Raw genomic sequence first — 22916 nt, 5'->3', positions numbered from 1 at the left:
CCCCGACCTCCGCACCTTCCGGCGCGAATTAAAAACTTACCTGTTCCAGCAGTCCGGCCTGGCCTGATAGCTCTTGGGGTCTCAGTTATTATTATTACTATTGTTTCTGACTATTGTTCAACTGTATACCTACCTTACTCTGTACACCGCCCCGAGTCCCTCGGGAGAAGGGCGGTATATAAAAACAAACAAATAAATAAATAAATAAATAATAAATAATAATAAATAATAATAATAATAAACCTTTATTGTCAAAATACAACATGTGTACATTGAGATTAGCTGAGCCTCCCCCCCCCGTGCTCTCTCCCCCCAACACACAGTGACAACAAACCCTCCATCCTACCACACCATGTGAATAGTAGAGAATACTGCCCAGGAATCTGAGGTGTTTGCTTAATAGATTCTAAAATTACTCAGGCAGGCAGGGAGAGGAAATGGTTAGGATTAACCAAAGGTTAATTTCAGCAGCAATTAAGGAAGAACTCTGAAAACACTCTTAGACAATGGGGAACTGCTGATTCCTAATCTTATCCTGTGCAATGATATCTTAACAGTTTTTCATTTCTCTGTTTTGGCATCTGTATATAAGCAGTGTCTGACTGAATGATGATCATCTTCAAAATGGTACTTGTTCGATTGATGTTGGGGCATCTTTTGTTTTCATTTTGTTTTGTTTGTAAGGGCAAGCTGAAGAAACTTCCACACCGCAAAAACAACACTGCTCAGCCACTTCCAGTCAAAAACAAGCATGCGAAGAAGAGCAGCAGTGAGTCTTCTTGTGATGGTTCAGAACGTGAAAAACTAGCCTCAAAGTCCAAGCGTGGTGAGTTATTAAAGGAAGCTGGCTTCTTAATTTAGATGAAGATCAGATCAGTGCTGCTAGAAAGCTGGGGATTGGACAAAAGATAAAGAATACGTGCAAAAATAAATTACATGAGTATATGTTAATTTCTGGCCATACATGTTCCTCTTTAAATATATAAACCAGATTTTATGAAAACCTGGATAAAAAGAATGAAAAGCTAAGAGCTTATCTGTTGCTGTACTTACGTTGTTGTTTTTCCTTAATATTCTCTTCTGCTTGCTCGGAGGAGGACCTCTGAGCAAGTAGTAGTAGAGAGCAATAAGCTAGCAGCTCCAGCTCAACAACAAAGGGCTGCTGGCCAGCCACCTCCCCATCTGGCGGTTGCTGTTGCCCAACCCTAGCCTTTCCCTTATAGAGCGGGGTGGCCGCAACCATATTAGGTTGCCCTGGGATTTCCGGGCCCCCGCCAATCAGGGTGACATTCTATGGCAGCCCGGGAAAACCACCATTTTTGCTAAATCAGGTGTGGACACACCTAAATCGCTATCCAACGGTACTTAAAAATCAACTTTGTATTCTAATTTGTTTTTCATTTTTGAAATAATATATTGATAAATATAGATAAATGTGAACAATTTCATCACTAGATATACTTTTTATATTGCTACATTCTATATGTGTGTGTGCATGTGGGTGTAATACATACAAATGCACACACGTATAGGATGTAGCAATTGACAGGCTAATCCCAAATTGTTTTTTCCAGAGAAAATGTTAGAAAATGGGCTTAAGAATGTACAGAGGTCATTCATCAAATGAATAAGAAAGTGTTTAGAAGAAAACGGCAACTAATTTGAACATTTAATGAAATTTATGTAATTATATCATATACAAGATCTATGAGACCTAACCTGGTTTATCCTATATATGTTTGTGTGTGTGACTGCCCTTCTCTCCCTCCTTTCCTGCTGTCTGTAATCGCAGGAGAGTACTCTGCTGTGCCACCCCCTTTAGCCATAGAAACAACGAAAGGCAAAGCACATCTCATTAAAAAGACCTCTAAGAAGAAGGGAGAAGATAGTAAGAAAAAAGAGCAAGCGTTCACAAAGAGACCATCAAGTAAGTTTCATAAATGATTTGTATACAAAGCTGATTAGATGTGCATATTTAAAGATATTCTTTCAAATATATTTTTCTTTTAAAAGTGCTTGATTTTTGACAGAGTTTAATGTATGGGAGAGAAATATAGTCCTATGGTAAATAAGTTCTTTTTAATGAAGAAAAGTATCCTTTATTTATAGAAGGAATTTCAAATATAGGAAAGGATGCATTATTGTCCATCAGACAGAAGGAAACATCTGATCCCTGTGATTGATGTAAGGAAGAAGAAGAAGAAAGGTTTTTTTTTGCCTCAGCAGAGTTTTAGGCTCAGGAAAACAATTATCAGACAATACTTGACAGACTCAGTTTGGAATGTTTGCATATACTCATGAGGGGGGTCATACTCTCGACCTAGTTTTTCTATCTGGACAGTGGTTTGATGATCTGGGAGGGGGCTCACCAACTATTGTCCCCCTGTCATGGTCCAATCATCACCTCCTGCAGTTGGTCTTCCGCTTTGCCACCCCTCGCTGCTGGGCTGGTTCCGCCCCAGGCGCCTAATGGATCCGGATTGGTTCCAGACGGCGCTTGGGTCTATACCTACCTCCCTTACTCACAGCTCGGCCGATGCCTTGGTGAAGGCCTGGGAGAGGGCTGCCACCAAGGTGCTCAACCGTGTTGTACCCTTGCGACCCCTGATCTGGCGCAGATCCCGGTGGGCTCCATGGTTTTCTGTGGAGCTCCGGGAGATGAAGCGTCGGAGACGGGGTCTGGAGAGCTGTTGGAGATCCAGCCGATCCGAATCTGACCGATTGCGGTTGAGAGCCGCTACGAGGTCTTACCTCGCGACGATGAGGATGGCGAAGTCTAATTACTTCGCTGCCCTCATCGCGTCCGCAGATAATCGCCCAGCCGCCCTGTTTAGGGTGACTCGCTCCCTCCTTAATCGGGAGGTGAGGGAGGAGCCCTTCCAGGGGCGGGCTGAGGAGTTTAGTCATCATCTTGCGGACAAAATCGCTCAGATTCGGGCCGGTCTGGACTCTGACTGGGCAGAGACTGACAGGGAGGAAACGAGCGGTCTTGAGAATGCCATTTGGAGTGAATTCGATCGTGTGACCCCGGATGAGGTTGCCAGGACCATGAGGAGACTGAGCTCCACCACGTGATGGGAGTCTCCCGATACTCCCGAGTGACACCTCTTCTCTGCGAGCTGCATTGGCTTCCAGTTGCCCTGCGGGTGAGATTCAAGGTGCTGGTGATGACCTATAAAGCCCTAAATGGCATGGGCCCAAATTATCTTAGGGAGCACCTGCTGCCGGCATCAACTTCCCATCGTCCTGTGCACTCCCATAGGGAGGGCCTCCTTAGGGTGCCGCCAGTCAGGGAATGCCGGCAGGTGATCCCCAGAGGGAGGGCATTCTCTGTGGGCGCGCCTGCCCTTTGGAATGATTTACCTGTGGAACTCCAGACTGCCCCCGACCTACGCTCGTTTCGCCGGGACCTGAAATCCTGGCTTTTCGATCTATTTGCCCTGGACTGAGAGGGTTTTTAGTTTCACGTTTTTAACATTGTTTTATTGTTGGGCTATTAATTTAATTCTTTTTAATTCTATTTTTTATCTTAATTTTATATTGTCTTTTAAATATTGCCCTGTAAACCGCTCTGAGTCCTTCGGGAATAGGGCGGTATAGAAAACTAATTAAATAAATAAATAAAAATAAATATACCCTAAATACCATTTCCCCGAAAGTAAGGCCTACCCCCAAAATAAGCCCGAGCTTAATTTTTGGGGGTGAGCCTAATATAAGCCCTACCCTGAAAATAAGCCCTAGCTTGGGGACAAAGCACACACTTTATTATTTACAGTTATTTTTTTATTGAAAAGTTTTATAAAAAGTTACAATATTATCCCCTTCCCAACCCCCCCCCTAACCCCCGCTCCCCCACTTCCCAAAGCTGATTACAGGGTTACAAATATATAGTAATCATAATCTAACTACCGTATTTTCCGGCGTTTAAGACGACTGGGCGTATAAGACGACCCCCTACATTTCCTGTTAAATTATAGGGTTTGGGCTATACTCGCCGTATAAGACTACCCCTCTTCCAACGCAAACCAAATAAAAATTAAAAGACATCAGATTTGATTTTAATATGGTAATTTTAATTCAAATGCTTATGACATGCAGGTACTTAGTAGGAAAACTGTCACTTATAAACATAAGGCTGTTTATTATCAAACATGTAAACATAAAACAGTGCAAGTGGATTAAACTTTAAGAAGAAGAAGAAGAAGAAGAAGAAGAAGAAGAAGAAGAAGAAGAAGAAGAAGAAGAAGAAGAAGAAGAAGAAGAAGAAGAAGAAGAAGAAGAAGAAGAAGTTGGAAAGGACCTTGGAGGTCACCTAGTCCAACCCCCTGCTAAGGCAGGAAACCCTATACCATTTCAGACAAATGGCTGTCCAGTCTCTTCTTAAAAATTTCCAGTGTTGGAGCATTCACCACTTCTGGAGGCAGGTTGTTCCACTGGTTAATTGTTCTAACTGTCAGGAAGTTTCTCCTTAGTTCTAGGTTGCTTCTCTCCTTGACTAGTTTCCATCCATTGCTTCTTGTCCTGCTTTCAGGTGCTTTGGAGAATAGCTTGGCTCCCTCTTCTTTGTGGCAGCCCCTGAGATATTGGATCACTGCTATCATGTCACCCCTCACCCTTCTCTTCGTTAAACTACACATACTCAATTCCAGCAACCGTTTCCTATTTTCCTAATTCACTTTTTCACTTTTCCTAATTCACTCTAAAGCTTTCCCTGCGCAGAGCCTTAAGTAACACCAGCTGCCTGCAATTAGTGCAGGTTCTCATCCCACCAGGCTCAAGGTTGAGTCAGCCTTCCATCCTTCCGAGGTAGGTAAAATGAGGACTTAGATTGTTGGGAGCAATAAGCTGACTTTGTAATAATGGTGCTTGTGGGGGGGGGGTGAAAGCTCTAATAAACAGGCATATACATAGAATGAAGGCTATTGCTAAGCACATTGATTTGTGCTTTAAATTGTAAGCCGCCCTGAGTCTTCGGAGAAGGGCGGGATATAAATGGGATTTTAAAAAAAAAAGACCAAATGGGAGATCCGCTCCAGGTTTTCCAGCCAGCCCGCCCAGTTCCTGAGTCAAATGTGTCCTTAGAGCTAAGCTGCTGCTCTGGCTACGCATTCCCCACCTGCCTTTCAAGTTGCTCTTGCATTCCCCATCTGCCTACAGCTGCTCTTCAACTTTAGAAGGAAAGAAGCCCAGACCCCAGCCTGTAAAAAATCACAGACTGCAGCTTCTACTCCAATTGGTCCCGCTTTCCCTGCGCAGACTAAATGGAAGATCCGCTCCAGGTTTTCCAGCCAGCCCTGTCCCTAAAGTTTCAGCACCCGGCGTATAAGACGACCCCTGACTTTTGAGAAGATTTTCATGAGTTAAAAAGTTGTCTTATACGCCGGAAACTACAGTAACATTAATCAACTATATAAAAAACCAAATACATAATACACTTTAACCCGCCTTTAACATAATTACCAACACTCTAAAATACCCAACTTCTAAAAAAAATTTAAATTATAACAATAACAATCTAAAATTTAGTCATAAGCTAAATGGAACTTTTTAATCCCATATTTTTTCTGAATATAATCTATCCATCTTCTCCAAACCGAAATGTATCTCTCTTGTGAATGATCTTTCAAGTAAGCAGAAAACTTAGCCATTTCTGCTAGATTTGACACTTTAAGCGTCCACTCCTCTATAGTAGGCAGACAATCCTTCTTCCAATATTGCCCTACCAATAACCTCGCAGCTGTTATCAAATTCAACGTCAAATTAATTTATTTAGCGTCACAGTCTATAATAACACCCAATAAAAATAATTGTGGAGTAAACTTTATCTTTCTCTTAAAAATCTTTTGAACCACCAAATTTTAATCCAAAAAGCTTTTATATTTCTACAAGTCCACCAAATATGAAAATAGGTAGCATCCAAACTACCACATCTCCAACATTTGGGCTGTAAATTAGAATACATACAAGACAGCTTTTTAGGATCCAAATGCCATCTATAAAACATTTTATAAAAGTTTTCTCTTAAGTTTTGGGCTTGAGTAAATTTTACATTTCTAACCCAAATTACCTCCCACAATTTAACTTTTATTAGTTAAATTAAGCCAATCACTAACCAATGTTAAAACCACTGCATCATAATATAATTTCAAATTGGGCACCTTAAGTCCTCCTCTTTCCCGAGCGTCTTGTAAAATCTTAAGTTTAACTCTCGGTTTTTTCCCCGCCCAGATAAATTTATTAATACCCTTCTGCCACTCATCCAAATTAGCATCTTTTTTCAAAATAGGTATCATTTGAAACAGAAAAAGAAACTTTGGTAAAACATTCATTTTAACAGCTGCAATTTTTCCCAACAAAGATAATTGTAATTTTTTCCAATTATTTAAATCCTTTTGTACTTTTAACCATAACGTCTCATAATTATTCTTATATAATTTCACATTAGAAGCTGTAATATATACCCCCAAATATTTAACCTTTTTCACAATTTCATAACCTGTCAATTTTACTAACATATTCTTCTCATTCATAGTCATATTTTTAGATAATATTTTAGTCTTATTATTATTCACCTTAAAGCCTGAAACGTTCCCATATTGTATTATAATTTCCATCAAATCTATAACCGATTGAATCGGTTGAGATAGTGTAACAACCAAGTCATCTGCAAATGCTCTTAACCTATAATCATTCTGTTTTATTTTTATTCCCTGTATTTTAGTTGATTCCCGAATTTTAATCAATAAAATCTCCAATGTTAAAAAAAACAATAATGGTGACAGGGGACACCCTTGTCTTGTACCTTTTTCAATTTTAAATGCATCTGTTAATCCCCCATTAATTATAATTTGCACCGATTGTTGTTGATATATGGCCTTAATAGATTGCAGAAATTCATCCCCAAAGTTCATCTTTTCCACAACTTTCAATAAAAATTGCCAATTCAATTGATCAAAAGCTTTTTCAGCATCCAAAAATATCAATGCCGCAGGGACTTGGTTATTCTTATCCAAATACTCAATTAAGTTAACTAATTGTCTTACATTATATTTCATATATCTTCCAGTTATAAATCCAGACTGATCTGTATGAACCATCTGTTTCAAAACTAACATTAATCTATTTGCCAATATTTTTGCAAAAATCTTATAAAGCAATATTTAAAAGCGATATAGGTCTATAATTCTTAGGCTGAGTAAGATCTTGATCCTCCTTTGGGATCAACAATATAAAAGCCCTTCTCCAAGATGGAGGCACCTCCCCTCCGGCCTGGATATTATTAAATAGTTCCTTTAAAGGTTCTACCATCTCTGTAAGTAAAGTTTTATAATAAATTGCTGTTAAGCCATCTGTACCCGGAGCCTTACCCACTTTTAACTGTTTAATTACTGAAATAATTTCTTCAGAAGTGATTAAACAATTCATCCCTTCCCTTTGTTCATGTGAAAGCATAGGAATATGCGCTTCCTGTAAATATTTATCTATATCTAAAGTTTGTACATTCTCACTAGCATATAACTTTTGATAAAAATCCAAAAAACCCTTTTTAATCAAATTTTGTTGATATGTTTCTTTGCCCTTATATTCTATTTTCTCTATTGTACGTAACCTCTGTTTTTTCCTTAATTGATAAGCTAACCACCTACCAGGCTTATTTTTATTACAAAAAGTATTATGCTTCGCATACTCAAATTAGTTGCAGCCTGATCCGCCATTAACATATTAAATTGCTCTTTCAACAAATTTATTGAAATCCGTAATCTCTTATCTAATGGATTTAAAATAAAAGCTTTCTCCTTCAATTTAATCTCTTCTTCCAATTCTTTACGTTTTTGCATCTGCTTACGCCTATGACCATTGTTCATATGAATCAAAATCCCCCTCATATCAGCTTTACTGGCATCCCAAACCATTTCAATCGGTGTTCCTTTATGCATATTCAGAACAAAAAACTCTTTCAAATAATCTTTACATTTTTCTGAAAGTACATCATATCTAAATAAATTTTCATTCAACCTCCAAGATCTTCTTATTCCATCTTCCCTAAATAATTCCATCCATACAGGACTATGATCCGATAACGTTCTAGGAAAAATCTTGACATTCTTGACCCTGGAAGTAAGATCACCAGTAACTAAAAAAAAGTCAATTCTAGAAAACGATTGATGCCTGTCCGAAAACAAAGTAAAATCTCTATCCTCCAAATTCCGCTCCCGCCAGATATCTCTTAGTTCCAAGTCTTCTTTCAAATCAAAAAAACTTTTAGGCAATCTAGAATAGATAGGAGAATTTTTAGAAGACCTCTTCTTGTCCTTATTTGAGTCCAAAACACCATTCCAATCACCCATCAAAATAACAGATTTATAATCCAATTGAATTAGTTTATCATGTAAAAACTTATAAAACTTTCCTTGCTGTTGATTAGGAGCATATAATCCAATAATAAGAATCTTCTTGCCTTGTAACAATAATTCAATAATAACATACCTTCCCTGTGGATCAGATTCAATTAACGTAGCAGATAAATCTCTTCTAAAGTAGATAACCACTCCACTCTTTTTATCTGGAGCAGATGCTATAAAATGAAGTCCCAACTGAGAATTAATCAAGTATTTTTGATCTTTTGCACAAATATGAGTTTCTTGTAGGCAAACAATATCACCAGCTCCGACTGGTGTACTTGAATGCCAGGTCCGTTGCTAATAAGGCTCCCCTCGTCCGGGATTTAGTCGAGGGTGAGCAAGCGGACCTGGCCTGCATCACGGAAACCTGGTTGGGCCCAGAGGGTGGTATCCCCCTGGTTGATCTTTGCCCACCAGGCTTCCGGGTGCTACACCGGCCTCGGACTCAGGGTAGGGGTGGGGGAGTGGCTGTGGTTATGAGGGAGACCTTATGTCCGCAGGAGGCCACCGTTCCTCAGATAGTCGGGTGTGAATCTCTCTTATTGAGGTTTGGTCCCAGGGCGCAGTTGGGCTTGCTGCTCGTGTACCTTTCGCCTAGTCGCGTAGCAGCAGCCCTGCCTGAGCTTCTCGATATCCTCTCAGGGCTGGTGATTGAGTTTCCCAAACTTATGGTTTTGGGAGACTTCAATCTACCATCCCTGGGAGGAGCATCTGAGGTAGCTCGGGAGTTCATGGCTTCCATGACGGCCATGGACCTGACGCAGGTAATTCTTGGACCGACTCATGAGGGAGGTCACACCCTTGACTTGGTTTTCTTATCTGGTCGGTGGTTAGATGATCTTGGTGGGGGCTCCCCAATTGTTATGCCCCTGTCATGGACCGATCATCATCTCCTGCGGCTGGTCTTCCGTTTTGCCACTCCCCACCGTGGGGTTGTTGAGCCAACTAGATGGTTCCGCCCCAGACGCTTAATGGACCCTGAGAGGTTTCAGGCAGCGCTGGGGTCCCCACCTGCCTCCTCAGCTCACAGCTCGGCAGATGCCTTAGTGGAAGCCTGGGAAAGGACGGCCACAGAGGCACTTGACCGAGTTGTACCCTTGCGGCCCCTGACCCGGCGCAGATCCCAATGGGCTCCATGGTTCTCCGCGGAGCTCCGGGAGATGAAGCGTCGGAGACGGGGCCTAGAGAGCGTTTGGAGGTCCACCCGATCTGAATCCGACCGATTGCGACTAAGAACCCATATTAGGTCTTATCTCGCAGCGATGAGGGTAGCGAGATCTAACTACTACGCTGCCCTCATCGCGTCCGCAGATAATCGCCCGGCCGCCCTGTTTAGGGTGACCCGCTCCCTCCTTAATCAGGAGGTTAGTGGGGAACCCTTGCAGGGGCGGGCCGAGGAATTTAGTCAACATCTGTCGGACAAAACCGCTCGGATTCGGACCGGTTTGGACTCCGACTGGGCAGTATCGGACGATCAGGACACGAGCGGTCTTGTCAATGTCACCTGGGAGGAGTTCGATCCTGTGACTCCGGAGGAAGTGGACAGGATCATGGGGAGGCTGAGCTCCACCACATGTTTATTGGACCCGTGCCCTTCCTGGCTGGTTTATGCAGCCCGGGAGGGGACACGAGGCTGGTTCCAGGCGGTTATATCTGCTTCTCTGAGTGAGGGTAGTTTTCCCGCCGCCTTGAAAGAGGCGGTGGTGAGACCTCTCCTCAAGAAGCCTGCCTTGAACCCGGCTGTTTTGAATAACTTTCGTCCGGTCTCCAACCTTCGCTTTCTTGCGAAGGTTGTTGAGAGTGTGGTGGCGCATCAGCTCCCTCTGGTCCTGGATGAAGCGGATTATCTAGACCCGTACCAATCGGGCTTCAGACCCGGGTACAGCACGGAGACGGCATTGGTCGCGCTGGTGAATGATCTCTGGAGGGCTCGGGACAGAGGATACTCCTCTGTTCTAGTCCTATTAGACCTCTCAGCGGCTTTCGATACCATCGACCATGGTATCTTGCTGCGGCGTCTCAGGGGATTGGGAGTGGGAGGCACGGTTTTTCAGTGGTTCTCCTCCTATCTCCTGGGACGCTCGCAGTCGGTGTTGGCAGGAGGGCAGAGGTCGACCGCGAGGCCTCTCGCTTGTGGAGTCCCTCAGGGGTCGGTCCTCTCGCCCCTTCTGTTCAACATCTACATGAAACCGCTGGGTGAGATCATTCGTGGTTTTGGAGTTGGGTATCATCAGTATGCTGATGATACCCAACTTTTCATTTCGACCCCAAACCACCCCAGTGATGCCCTCGACGTGATGTCCCGGTGCCTGGAGGCGGTCCGGGTCTGGATGGGGAGGAACAGGCTTCGTCTCAACCCTGACAAGACGGAGTGGCTGTGCGTACCGGCATCTCGGGATATTCAGGATATCCCACCCCTCATTATGGGGGGTGAGTCTTTACCTCCTGTAGATAGGGCTCGCAACTTGGGAGTCCTCCTAGACTCACAACTCTCCTTAGAAGATCATATTGTAGCTGTGACTAGGGGGGCGTTCGCCCAGGTTCGCCTGGTGCGCCAGTTGCGGCCCTATCTAGACCGGGATGCCTTGCGCACGGTCACTCATGCGCTCGTGACCTCTCGTCTTGATTACTGCAACGCTCTCTACATGGGGCTACCCTTGAAGACCACTCGGAGGCTCCAACTGGTACAGAATGCAGCCGCGAGAGTTGTATTGGGAGTCTCCCGATACTCCCGTGTTACACCTCTGCTCCGCGAGCTGCATTGGTTACCAGTTGTCTTCCGGGTGAGGTTCAAGGTGTTGGTAATGACCTACAAAGCCCTCCATGGCATGGGTCCAGAATACCTTGGGGAGCACCTGCAGCCGGCGTCAACTTCCCTCCACCCAGTACGCTCCCACAGAGAGGGCCTCCTCAGGGTGCCGCCGGTCAAAGAATGCCGACTGGTGGCCCCCAGGGGGAGAGCGTTCTCTGTGGGTGCACCGGATTTATGGAACCATCTTCCGGTTGAGCTCCGGATGGCGCCCGATCTCCGCTCCTTCCGGCGCGACCTTAAAACCTATCTTTTTAAACAAGCTGGCCTGGCCTGATGGGACGGGGTGGGATTTTTATTAACGACTTCAATTTTAAACTTGTATTATTTCTGGGCATTGTTTAATTATTTTTTAATAATCTAATTTTAACTTTTGTATCTAATTTTTATGTATTGCCCTGTTCACCGCCCTGAGTCTCTTGAGAGAAGGGCGGTATATAAATTAAATTAATAAATAAAATAAATAAATAAATTTTATGTTGCTTCAAATAATGAAACACTTTCTTTTTTGTGGTGAATTTAAGCCATTAACATTCCATGTCAAAAGCTTTATAGCCATCCTCAACGACCTGGAACCTCTGGAACGCCACCTGGAGATCCGCAGTTGGTCTCTTCGGTTGCGCCCCTCCCACCGACTCTGTAATAACAGGGCCTTGTATCATAGGCGAGAAACAAGCCTTTGTGGTGTGCAAATCATGGGTTTACACTACGTACATTATTATAAATGTATCCCTGTATTTCTTTTTTTGTGTGTATCTGAATTTCCCCCAAGTCGTTTTTGCCACAACCTGACTATATATTTTGTCAAAGTATGGTAGATTATTAAAACAAGCTTTTAATATTTATTGCATCTCTCAAAATAAAAATCTATTTATTATTTACAGTTATTTATGCATCCTGCAGCCCTCAGCCATTGGGAAAAATTCATCTGCAATAACATTCTCTGTTTTTGTTTAATGTTTGAACAGAGCCACCATGGTTTATTCAACAGATCATAGTTAAAATAGGCTTAACACCCTTTGTGAATACAATCTTCTTCTCTATCATCTCATGCAAGAGAGACAAATTCTCATCAGGGTCATCTTTCTGGATGAATAATGTTTGTATAATATATTTTATCAATTTTCATGTCTGGATTGGTACATTGTTATGGTTATAAAAAGATACTTTGCATTAACAACACATAGACCTTAAATGTTATAGTAAACTTAGCATAAACAGTACAGATAATTTTAATTCAATCTATAAAAACTATTTGCAGTTATTTCTACTGAAGACAACTATAGTTTTAGATTGCAGTAATAGATGTAGATGTTCCTACAAGATCCCAGCTTGACAGCATATTTATAAACTATTATCTTGGAATTGTCACAGGGAATATAATGAAACCTTTATATATATTTTTCTCTAGCCGAAGGGTCTATGATTAAAAAAGCATCTGCCCCCAAATCTCTTCCTGCTTATGTCCAAAACGAACATAATTCTTCTGGGAGTGATTCAGGTGAGTACCCTGCCATGTAATATGTGATCTCTCTTTTTAGGAAGTTATACCTTAGGAATAACCTGCTGCCAGCGTCAACGTCCCTCCGTCCAGTACGCTCCCACAGAGAGGGCCTCCTAAGGGTGCCGCCGTTCGGAGAATGCCGTCTGGTGGCTCCCAGAGGGAGGGCGTTCTCTGTGAGCACGCCTGACCTATGGAACCGTTTACCAGTTGAGCTCCGGATGGCTCCCGACCTTTGCTCCTTCCGACGCGACCTAAAAACATATCTGTTTAAGCAATCCGGTCTGGTCTGATGGGTTCTGTTTTAATTATTGTTTTAAGATAACTATTTGTGCATTCTGTTATTTATGTTCACTGTTCACCGCCCTGAGTCCTTAGGGAGAAGGGCGGTATACAAATCAAATAAATAAATAAATAATGTTGATAGTTATAAGCAACCAAATACAAAATGCTGTCAGTACTATATAATCTTCCAACATTTTTGAGGAAAAATTAAATGTGCCAGTATAAATGAAAGCTATGTGTGTTTTATTTAGATTCTAGCTCTGAAGAAGAAAAGAAAGTTTTGGTCAAATGCTCTGCCAAAGCCATTTCAGCAAACGGTGCTGCTAAGTCAGTTCCATCCAAGAAAGTGAACAGCTCCTCTGATACTTCAGGTACTGTGGATAACATGGTAAATCAATTGTTTTCTGTTTTATTATCTTGTATTATTTCATTGAAGAACAGGTATATTGTTCAATCTTCAGTTACTTATAGACAAATACAACACAAAAAATCTATCATTAATTACATTGCATGCTTACACTACCAAAATTTAAATTTAAAATACATCATAAGTAAGCAATAAAGAATTATGAATTATTAAAACAAGGTACTTAGGCAGAGCTTGCTATTTGTTCCCAGATGTTTCATTATCAAATTATGTAACATCTTCAGTGGGGTTAGGGGGGAAGTGACTTCTTTGTTTATATAGGTCCTGGATGGTCAGCTGGTCTTGTGACTGGTTGAATCATAAGAGTGATTTGAGTCACAAGACAGAATCACAAGATTGGGTCTGATCTGACTGTTGCTGTGAGGTGTGAAATTCTACTGATGAGGGGGTGATTGATTCTGTCGTCGGTGGTTCGGATGGTCTGCTTACTTATTGGTTCTAAGTCAATATGTTTGTTGATGGACCCATTAGTAGAATGCCAGGCTTTGAAAAACTCATGTGCCTGAGGGGTTTTGGCATGTTCAATAACTTCACTTTGTCCCAGTCAAACAGGTATTGTTTGTTGTCTGTGTGACTGGCAATCAGGGACTTTGTGTCATGCTGTTTAACACCCAGCTGGTGTTCATGGATTCTGGATTTTAACTGTCATCCTGTCTGACCAACATAGAACAGGTGACAATTATTGCAACTGATTCTGTATATTATGTTGGTGCTGTCTTCCATGTTCTGTTTTTGATCTTTGTAAGTTCCTGTCTGAGTGTAAATGTGGGTTTGTGGGCTATTGTTATTCCTAGGAGTTGCAGTAGCCTGGCAGCCACTTCTGATGTGGCTCCCTTGATGAATGACAGGACCTGTTTCCATGCTGCGCTTTTCTGTGTGGCTTTCTTTTGCTTCTTAGGGGTTTGGTGCTGCAGTGTGTTCTGGCTCTCTTGAAGAGGGTCTAGACACAGCTTCTTTTATGTGGTGTGGGGAGGTTGCTGGAAAAGTTGAGAATTTGGTTCATTTGTGTGGATTTCTGGTGTACACATCTTGTCATTTCACCTTTCTTATGTCTCTTTATGTCCATGTTGAGGAAGCAGAGGTATTCATTCTTTTCTTTGCACATAAAGCTGATGCCAGTGAAAATGATGTTGAGCAGGAAATATGTGTCTCCTAGTTTGGATCATTTGAGGATGATGAATGTGTCATCCATGTAGGAGACCCAAAGTGTAGGCTGGATGGTTGGCAGGACAGTGCATTCAAATTTCTGCAAGACTGCCTCTGCTATGTGGCCGGATATGGGTGATCCGATGGGTGTGCCTTGTATCTGCTTGTAGATCTTGCCATTAAACCTGAACTGTGTTGTCAGGCACACCTGCAGACAGGGAGTGTTTTCTGGGGGCGTTTTTGTCTTCTGTGAGCAGGTTGTGGATTTTTATTTGGACAGGTTGATGTTGATGGAGGTGAATAGAGCAGTGACATTGGTCGCTCTGATGAATGATCTCTGGCGAGCTCGGGACAGGGGTTGTTCCTCTGTCCTAGTCCTATTAGACCGCTCAGTGGCTTTTGATACCATCGACCATGGTATCTCGACCATGGTATCTCAGGAGATTGGGAGTGGGAGGCACTGTTCTCCAGTGGTTCTCCTCCTACCTTCTGGAACGTTCGCAGTCTGTGTTGGGTGGGCAGAGATCGACCCCGAGACCTCTCATTTATGGAGTTCCTCAGGGGTCGGTCCTCTCACCACTCCTATTTAACATCTATATGAAGCCACTAGGTGAGATCATCCGTGGTTTTGGAGTGGGATATCATCAGTATGCTGATGATACCCAGCTTTTCATCTCGACCCCAAACCACCCCAGTGATGCCCTCGACGTGATGTCCCGTTGCCTGGAAGCGGTCCGGGTCTGGATGGGGAAGAACAGGCTTCAACTCAACCCGGACAAGACTGAATGGCTGTACATACCGACATCTCAGGAAGTTCAGATTATTCCATCTCTTACTATTGGGGGTGAGTTATTACCCCCCGTAGATAAGGCTCGCAATTTGGGTGTCCTTTTAGATTCACAGCTCTCCTTAGATGATCATATAGGAGCTGTGACTAGAGGGGCCTTCGCCCAGGTTCGTCTGGTGCGCCAGTTGCGACCCTATCTGGACCTGGATGCCTTGTGTACAGTCACTCATGCCCTTGTGACCTCTCGTCTAGACTACTGCAACGCTCTTTACATGGGGCTGCCCTTGAGATCCACTCAGAAGCTTCAGCTGGTACAGAGTGCAGCTGCGCGAGTTCTTTTGGGGGTCTCCCGATACTCTCATATTACACCTCTGCTCCGTGAGCTGCATTGGCTTCCAGTTGCCTTCCGGGTGAAATTCAAGGTGCTGGTGATGACATACAAAGCCCTACATGGCATGGGTCCGGATTACCTACGGGAGCACCTACTGCCGGCGTCATCCTCCCTCCGTCCTGTACGTTCCCACAGAGAGGGCCTCCTCAGGGTACCACCGGTCAGAGAATGTTGGCTGGTGACCCCCAGGGGGTGAGCATTCTCGGTGGGTGCACCAATCCTTTGGAACCGCTTACCGGCTGAACTCTGGATGGCCCCCGACCTTCGCTCCTTCCGGCGTGATCTAAAAACTTATCTATTCGAACAAGCCGGCCTGGCCTGATGGGTCTGGGTTTTAACATTATTTTAACTAACCTACTACATTGGGCACAATCATTTAACTTTAAATTTGGTATCCTGTATTCTTATTTTTTTAGGGACGCGGTGGCTCAGTGGGTTAGGACACTGAGCTTGTCGATCAGAAGGTCGGCAGTTTGGTGGATCAAATCCCGAGTGCTGCGTAACAGGGTGAGTGCCTGTTACTCGTCCCAGCTTCTGCCCACCTAGCAGTTCGAAAGCACGTAAAAATGCAAGTAGAAAAATAGGGACCACTACGCTGGGAAGGTAACAGCGTTCCGTGCGCCTTTGGCGTCTAGTCATGCCGGCCACATGACCACGGAGACGTCCTCGGACAAACGCTGGCTCTTCGGCTTTGAAACGGAGATGAGCACCGCCCCCTAGAGTCGGAAACGACTAGCACGCATGTGCGGGGGAACCTTTACCTTTACCTTTACCTTATTCTTATTTTTGTTGCCCTGTACACCGCCCTGAGTCCTTCGGGAGAAGGGCGGTATATAAATCAAATAAATAAATAAATAAATTTCTTCAGCATTTATTTTGATATTTTTGATTAGTTGAAGGAATTGTTCATATTCATTGGAAAGCGTTGAGCTATCAACGAGGTGGCGAAGTCTTTTTTTGTAGTGGTTTCGCTAATTTGTAGGTCAGTGCTTCAGGGACTGCTACAATGGGGCAGAGGGGGATTCCGTTTTTGCACTTTGAGGAGTCTGTAGAACTTTGGTATCGTAGAGTCTTGTAGTTGTGGGTATTTCTTTATGTAGAAATTATTTGCTTTGTTTTTTCCATCTTCATCAAGGTACTTTATATTTTGTTTTCCAATTTTTTTGGTGAGGTTGGTTTTGATGGTTTGATAGGTGCTGGTGTCATACAGTATGTCCTTGGTTTTGTTGATGTAGTCAGTTTTGTCTGTTATGACAGTGAGTCTGTCTTTGTCTGCTAGCAGGATGACAATGCTTTCATCCTTTTCTCAAGTTTTTAGTGCTTGCCTTTCCTGTTGGTTGGCGGTCCTGTTGTGTCTGTTCCTCTGTCTGATGTCTCGTGATCGAAGTTGTTGGTTTTTAGTATGGATTCTAGGTTAGCTAGGAAGTCAACCAGGTCTGCGTTTTTGTGATTGAAATTGAGGCCGTGTGTGAGTACGGCTTTTTCCTCTTTTGATAGTCTGTTGCATAGGTTTTTGATCCATGTGTCAGAGTTGTCGTCTTGTCCTATCTTGGTATGTTTCTTTTGCAGATTGTCATGGTTTGGGGTCTGGAGGGTTGGTTTTGTTCAGGGGTAGGCAACCTTGGCTCTTTTATGACTCGTGAACTTCAACTCCCAGAATTCCTGAGCCAGCATGCTCAGGAATTCTGGGAGTTGAAGTCCACAAGTCATAAAAGAGCCAAGGTTGCCTACCCCTGGTTTTGTTGGATATTTTATTGATGGCATGGTCTAACTTATCTGTGAGATCTTGTCCAATTGTGGTGAGGCATTTGGATTTGGTTCGTTGATGGTGCATTGGTATTTTATTAGGCAGTAGTATACATCAGAGATCATGAATTTGAGCATTTTGCATCCAGGTTCCATGCTTGTGGGTGGTTAATGTAGTGCATGCTTTTTGGCAGCGGTTTCTTGCAGAGGCATTTGTGGAAGAAGCGTAGTTGTTCGTGGGTTGATGGCAAAAGTCTCCCAGTGATAATCAAGTTTAAGAGGTTTTTGCCCATGCAGTTTAGAAATTGTAGAGAATATTCGTAGTACAGGTTCTGGATTTAGGCCGAGGTTTGTCCTCCAAGCTTTCTACCAATAGGTCCATCAACAAACACATCAATTTAGAACAGGGGTTTTCAACCGGTGGCACAGGTACAACTGGTGGTACATCGGCAACTGGCAGGTGGTACACTTACGATGGATTGAAAAGCACTGTAAAAAAAGTGTAAAAGTGTAGCATGGGGATGAACTGAAGTGGTGGCAATGCAGCATAGGATTGTGGGAGAGTCAGCTGGAGCTGCGTTGTTGCTGGAGCTGCGTTGTTGCTGGAGCTCTGCTGAGCGCCCAGGATCCATGCCAGGCTCCAGCTGACTGGCACTTCTGAAAGCTGCGCACAACCTGGGGAAAGGAGTCAGTTCCAGCTACACCAAAGACAAAAGGAGGAGGGGGAGAGAGGAGAGGATATAACATAGACATGTCCGTGGGGTGTGTACATTTGGTCCGGGGTCGCCTTGGACCCAGTGAGGGGCCAGTTCACCCCAGCCCGCAATCAAAGGAAAAACCTGAATCCAGGCCAGAAAGCAACTCATCCACTGCACCCCTCCGATTCCTTCTCCTTGGCTCCTGGGCACAGACACAGTCACTGCTCCTCACCATAGCTGGGGAAGGACTTGCAAGTACCTCTGTCTGATTCATCCTGCAAAGCGGCACTCACCCGGCACTCCGGCCATGCCGGCAGCCCCAACTAAAGGCTGAGCACTTCAGCCTTGCCCTGCGAAGGAAGGGGGAAGTAGCCGAGTATATCAGATTTGTAGCTTGACAGGGGTGCTCAAAGGCTGCCCAACTTTACTGTGGAATTTCAGGGTTAGAAAGTAGAGGGGCAGCACCATGTTTGTAGGCTGGAAATCCTCCTGCTTCCTCTCCCCCCCCCCCCAGTTACCTCCTTTGGAGCCTTCCAGATCCCAATGGGCCTGCCGGTGACCAAGAGCACCAGGTGAGCTCCGCTTTGCAGGACAAAGTGGGCGGACCTATGCCAGCAGGCTCGTCAGGATCAGGAAGGCTCCAACTTCTTGCAAGAACTCGCAAGCCACAGGAAAGTTGGCGGAGAAGGAGGAAGCGGCTGCTGCCAGACAGGTGATCTGTGGGGTGGAGCATGAAGAAAGCCCCTACAGCGGCACACACTGGCAGCGGAGCCTTTCACCGTCACTCCCCCCTGGCTCCAAAACGGCGGAGGGGGACCAGGCCTACCCCGCCCATCCTCCATAGGCTCCTTCTGGATGGGCTGTTGGTGCTGCCACTGTGAGGCAAGGCAGGTGTCACGAAAAATATAAGACACTGCCCGAAAACAAGACCTAATGCCTCTTTTGGAGGCAAAAATAATGTAAGACCTGTTCTTACTTTCAGGGAAACACAGTACTTAATTGCTCTCAACAATTTCTCTACTGTCCTGAAGCCAAGAAATAAAATACCTGCTTTCCTTCTGAAAGGTAGGAAGGAATTGGCTTTTAGATCAGATCACCCATGGGATTTACTTGGGTTTTCATACTCCAAATTTTTAGAGATTAGTCAAAGATGCTTATATTCTTTTAACCATCTTCTTTTCTAGACTCCCTCACCTGAAAAAAATATTAGGTACTGTGCTTGATTTTCTCTATGTTCAAAATACTGAGATCGTACTTTTGACAATAACAGTTTATTATTCTGAATCTGCACTTTAGTCCACCAAAAAATCTAAATTTTAAAAATACTGAGGATAAGATGCAGTGCAATCAGATTAGTTTGTCTCCTGCTGTTTTTTCTTCCTAGATTCTGATAGTTCTGACAGTATTCCTGAGAAATTTGAAGTTAGGACAGGCATAAAGAAAGTGAAAAAACCTCCTGCAGTGCTGGCAAAGAAAGTAGAAAGTATCCTTGAAGATAAGAATGTTCATAAAATAAAAGGCACAAAGGTTGTCAAAACAACACCCAAATCCAGCACCCCTGTCTCTAAACCAAAGAGTTCTGAGTCAAGCAGCTCAAGCAGTGAAGAACAGACTCAGCCAATCCAGAAAGCAGCTAGCAAACTCTCAGTGGGTAGCATGCAAGCCCCAGCTGAGATCAGAACCTCTTCTGAGAGTTCCACTGATGAACAATTTAAAATATCTGAACAAAGAGAAAGAAAGAGAGAACAAAATAATTGCAAAAGAGCAAAAAAAGTGCTAAAATCCTCAGCCAACTTTGTGGGCAAAACATCTGCATCAAAGACTTCAACATCTGAATTGCTGAATACTGCAAACAATAGTAGTTCTAATGAAGAGGCCACAAAAGAAGGTTAGTAATTTTTCATGAGGGAAGTTAAATAGAATGGAGCTAGTTTGGATATAACACCAAATCAAATACAATAAAATAAAGGAAAAAATTGTGATGGAATGTGCACCTGGAAAATCAATGGATAAGAATTTTGTCAACATAGAGCTTTCCCAGAGAGAGGCATGGAAGTCCGAAGCTGGATGGGTAGAATGGAAGAGGGTTAGAATCTCTCAAAATAGATCTAGTAGGTTAGAAGGTTACTGCTTTAGTATGGCAAGATTCTGCTTGTTAGGGGTAAGCAGTTGAAAGATTGGACTCATTTGGATCTTTGTGTCATCTTTGGGCTTCATTTAATACGATAGGTGAACATCATCCCTGTCTGTCAAGGAAGACTTTTTGTAGTGGCTCACAGCATGCCACAGCATCATTTTAACCGTAGCTTAATCATGCTTTGGCTTAGACAGCATCAAGTTATAAACCACACTGAATTATTTTGCTTTGCATATTGTATGCACCCAGACATTGGGTGAATCAGTTCCTACTGATTAGAGATATTTTAAATAACCATATCATACCTGAATTTATAGCATGAATGAAACTCTTTCTTTCCTGCCCCACTTAAACTGTTTATTGATTAGACTGCTACTTATTTAGAATGAGATGATCTTGTAGAAGCTTACTATTCCTGTAAAATGTAACAGGCTTATCCAAAAAAAAGCGGAAAAGGAAAGATGAACAAGAGTTGGAGACACCAGACATCAAGAAGATGAAAGCCAGAAGTCCTCATACATTCCCAAAATCAAAGCAGGTAAGGATTGAGAAAAAGAACTTTATGATTTTATTTATTTTACTTTATTTATTAAACTTAGTGGCTGCCCATCTTACTATAGGTAACTCTTTCCTTCATCTGCAAAACCTGAATTTGAATTGTGTTTCACATGGTTTTTTGAAAGAAGGTGAGATATTATGTAATGGTCATGGGTGATCTTATATTAGTTCTAATGTTTGGAGACTCTAAAAACAATTTCTCAGCTAGAGAAACTCCTAAATTGCCATTTCGAACGATTTGGCCAGAAATCAAGATATATCATAGGTGAGTAATCCTCAAGTGACAATTTCAGTTGGAATGGGATTGTTATTGCTAAGTGATGAGGCTTTGAAGCATGACATCATGTGACAATATCATTTAGTGATGTCTTGCAGTCCTAGTTATCACAATCCAAGATGCATGAGACATAAAGTGGAAGGAACCCAGGTAATTAATAATGGGGAGAGGCTCAACACAGGGCACGTGTGAGTTTGGGAGAGGAGATACTCGATGCTGAGCATAAAATGCATGTGATTACAAAGAGGTGGGGGGAAAAGCCACTGGGTTGCACTCATTCTTGTAACCAAGTGCAGAGAGGCACAGGAAGGAAGGTGTGGAATGAGTGCAATTGCAGGGAGACTGTGGAAAGAAGATGCAAAGTACATGTGTATGTGTGGGAGAGATTGCAGGGAAGTCAAGTAAAGCGGGTACATGGAATATGTGCATGTGTGCGCCATGGAAATAGGATGTGGGCTGTGTGCATGCATGTATGCAATTGCAAGGAGGCCAGGGGAAAAAAGAGTCTGGGTTGTGTGCAAGTGAAGTGGGCAAGGAAGGCCACAATGCATGTGTGTGCACAAAGGTTGGGCAGTCACTTAGCCCAATGACTTTGAACTTTCCTTGCTGCCTTCCTATTGACTTTGCCTTTGCTTGGAGGAAGCCAGCAGGGAAGGGCATGGATTGTGATCATGGGATGCCACAGTTGATCATAAGGGCAAGATTGTTCATGTGACCATGATCCCCATGGTCAGCATCCCGCTGAAGTGGCAAGAACTTTGAGGACTGGTCATAAATCCCTTTTTTTTTAGCAACTTGAATGGTCACATCATGAGGACTATCTGTATCTTTTTTTTCTTTTGCAGCAATCCAGTCCTTTTCGCAGAATAAGAACAGAAGAAATAGAAATAGATGTGCGAGTAGCAAACAATTCCTTTGATGCCAAGGTAGGGATAAGCATTCTTCATGTAATAATCTCTACAAAATAGATATTACCTGGACAACCTATAACAAAATTGCAGTATTTGCCATTTGTTTGTTTGTTTATTTATTTTTGTGAAGTATACTTATAGACTCTGGACAGCTTACAAATGCAAAGTGATAAAAATCATTTATGCTCAGTATTTTGTGACTTAATGATTATCAATTTTCTCATCTTTCCCAGAAAGGAGCTCTGGGTGACTGGGGTGAAAAAGCAAATGATGTTCTGAAATTTACAAAAGGTAAATCCTTCCGGCATGAGAAGACAAAGAAGAAAAGGGGAAGTTATTGTGGTGGCACTATCTCTACACAGATAAACTCCATCAAATTTGAAAGTGACTAAACTTCCACCATATTGGGAACGGAATTCCAATTAAGCTCAAAAGTTTTTAACTTTGCATCATTTTATGTTACAGCACACCTGATAATGTGATAAATAAACATACCTTATTTCTAATTCTTACTCTTCCTCTGATGTTCATATATATATCAGGGATCAAATGTCTCTTGCTGTAAGAGTCTGCCTCCATTAGGTCTCCCAAGAAAGCAGAACTCTTGAAATAGGCATTGTTTCAAAAGGAACTTTTATTGAGAGTTAATGATAGCAGTAGAACAAAGCAAAGTCTGAAGATTTCGCACATGGAAGGTTACATCAAAATGCCATTCATGGCTCCTCCCCCCTGTGTCCAACAGTCCTTTTGAATTCCAGCCAATCCATGTTTTTTGAGCCTGCAATGTTGCGTCCATCTCAAGGTCTCTCAGTTTCGGTTCCCAACAGTCCCAGGCACCATT

The 22916-nt window shown here is 43.1% G+C and overlaps 1 protein-coding gene across 1 annotated transcript in view; it reads left to right on the top strand.

The window, feature by feature from the left end:
• Positions 1–22581, top strand: part of NOLC1 (nucleolar and coiled-body phosphoprotein 1) — an 85425-nt gene extending 62844 nt beyond the window's left edge. The window contains exons 7-14 of the mRNA XM_081329588.1: positions 685–826; positions 1793–1927; positions 12623–12712; positions 13249–13368; positions 19577–20080; positions 20761–20867; positions 22010–22090; positions 22309–22581. Of these exons, the coding sequence (XP_081185714.1) occupies positions 685–826; positions 1793–1927; positions 12623–12712; positions 13249–13368; positions 19577–20080; positions 20761–20867; positions 22010–22090; positions 22309–22467 (1338 nt within the window). The 3' untranslated portion in view covers positions 22468–22581. The remainder of the gene's footprint in view (positions 1–684; positions 827–1792; positions 1928–12622; positions 12713–13248; positions 13369–19576; positions 20081–20760; positions 20868–22009; positions 22091–22308) is intronic.
• The last annotated feature ends 335 nt before the right edge of the window (positions 22582–22916 follow it).

This window comes from Vipera berus (assembly GCF_964194415.1).
Source record: "Vipera berus genome assembly, chromosome: 5".
In the NCBI taxonomy this organism is placed as follows: domain Eukaryota; kingdom Metazoa; phylum Chordata; class Lepidosauria; order Squamata; family Viperidae; genus Vipera; species Vipera berus.
Note: the sequence above shows the minus strand (reverse complement) of the source record. Positions and strands in the feature narration are given on the sequence as shown.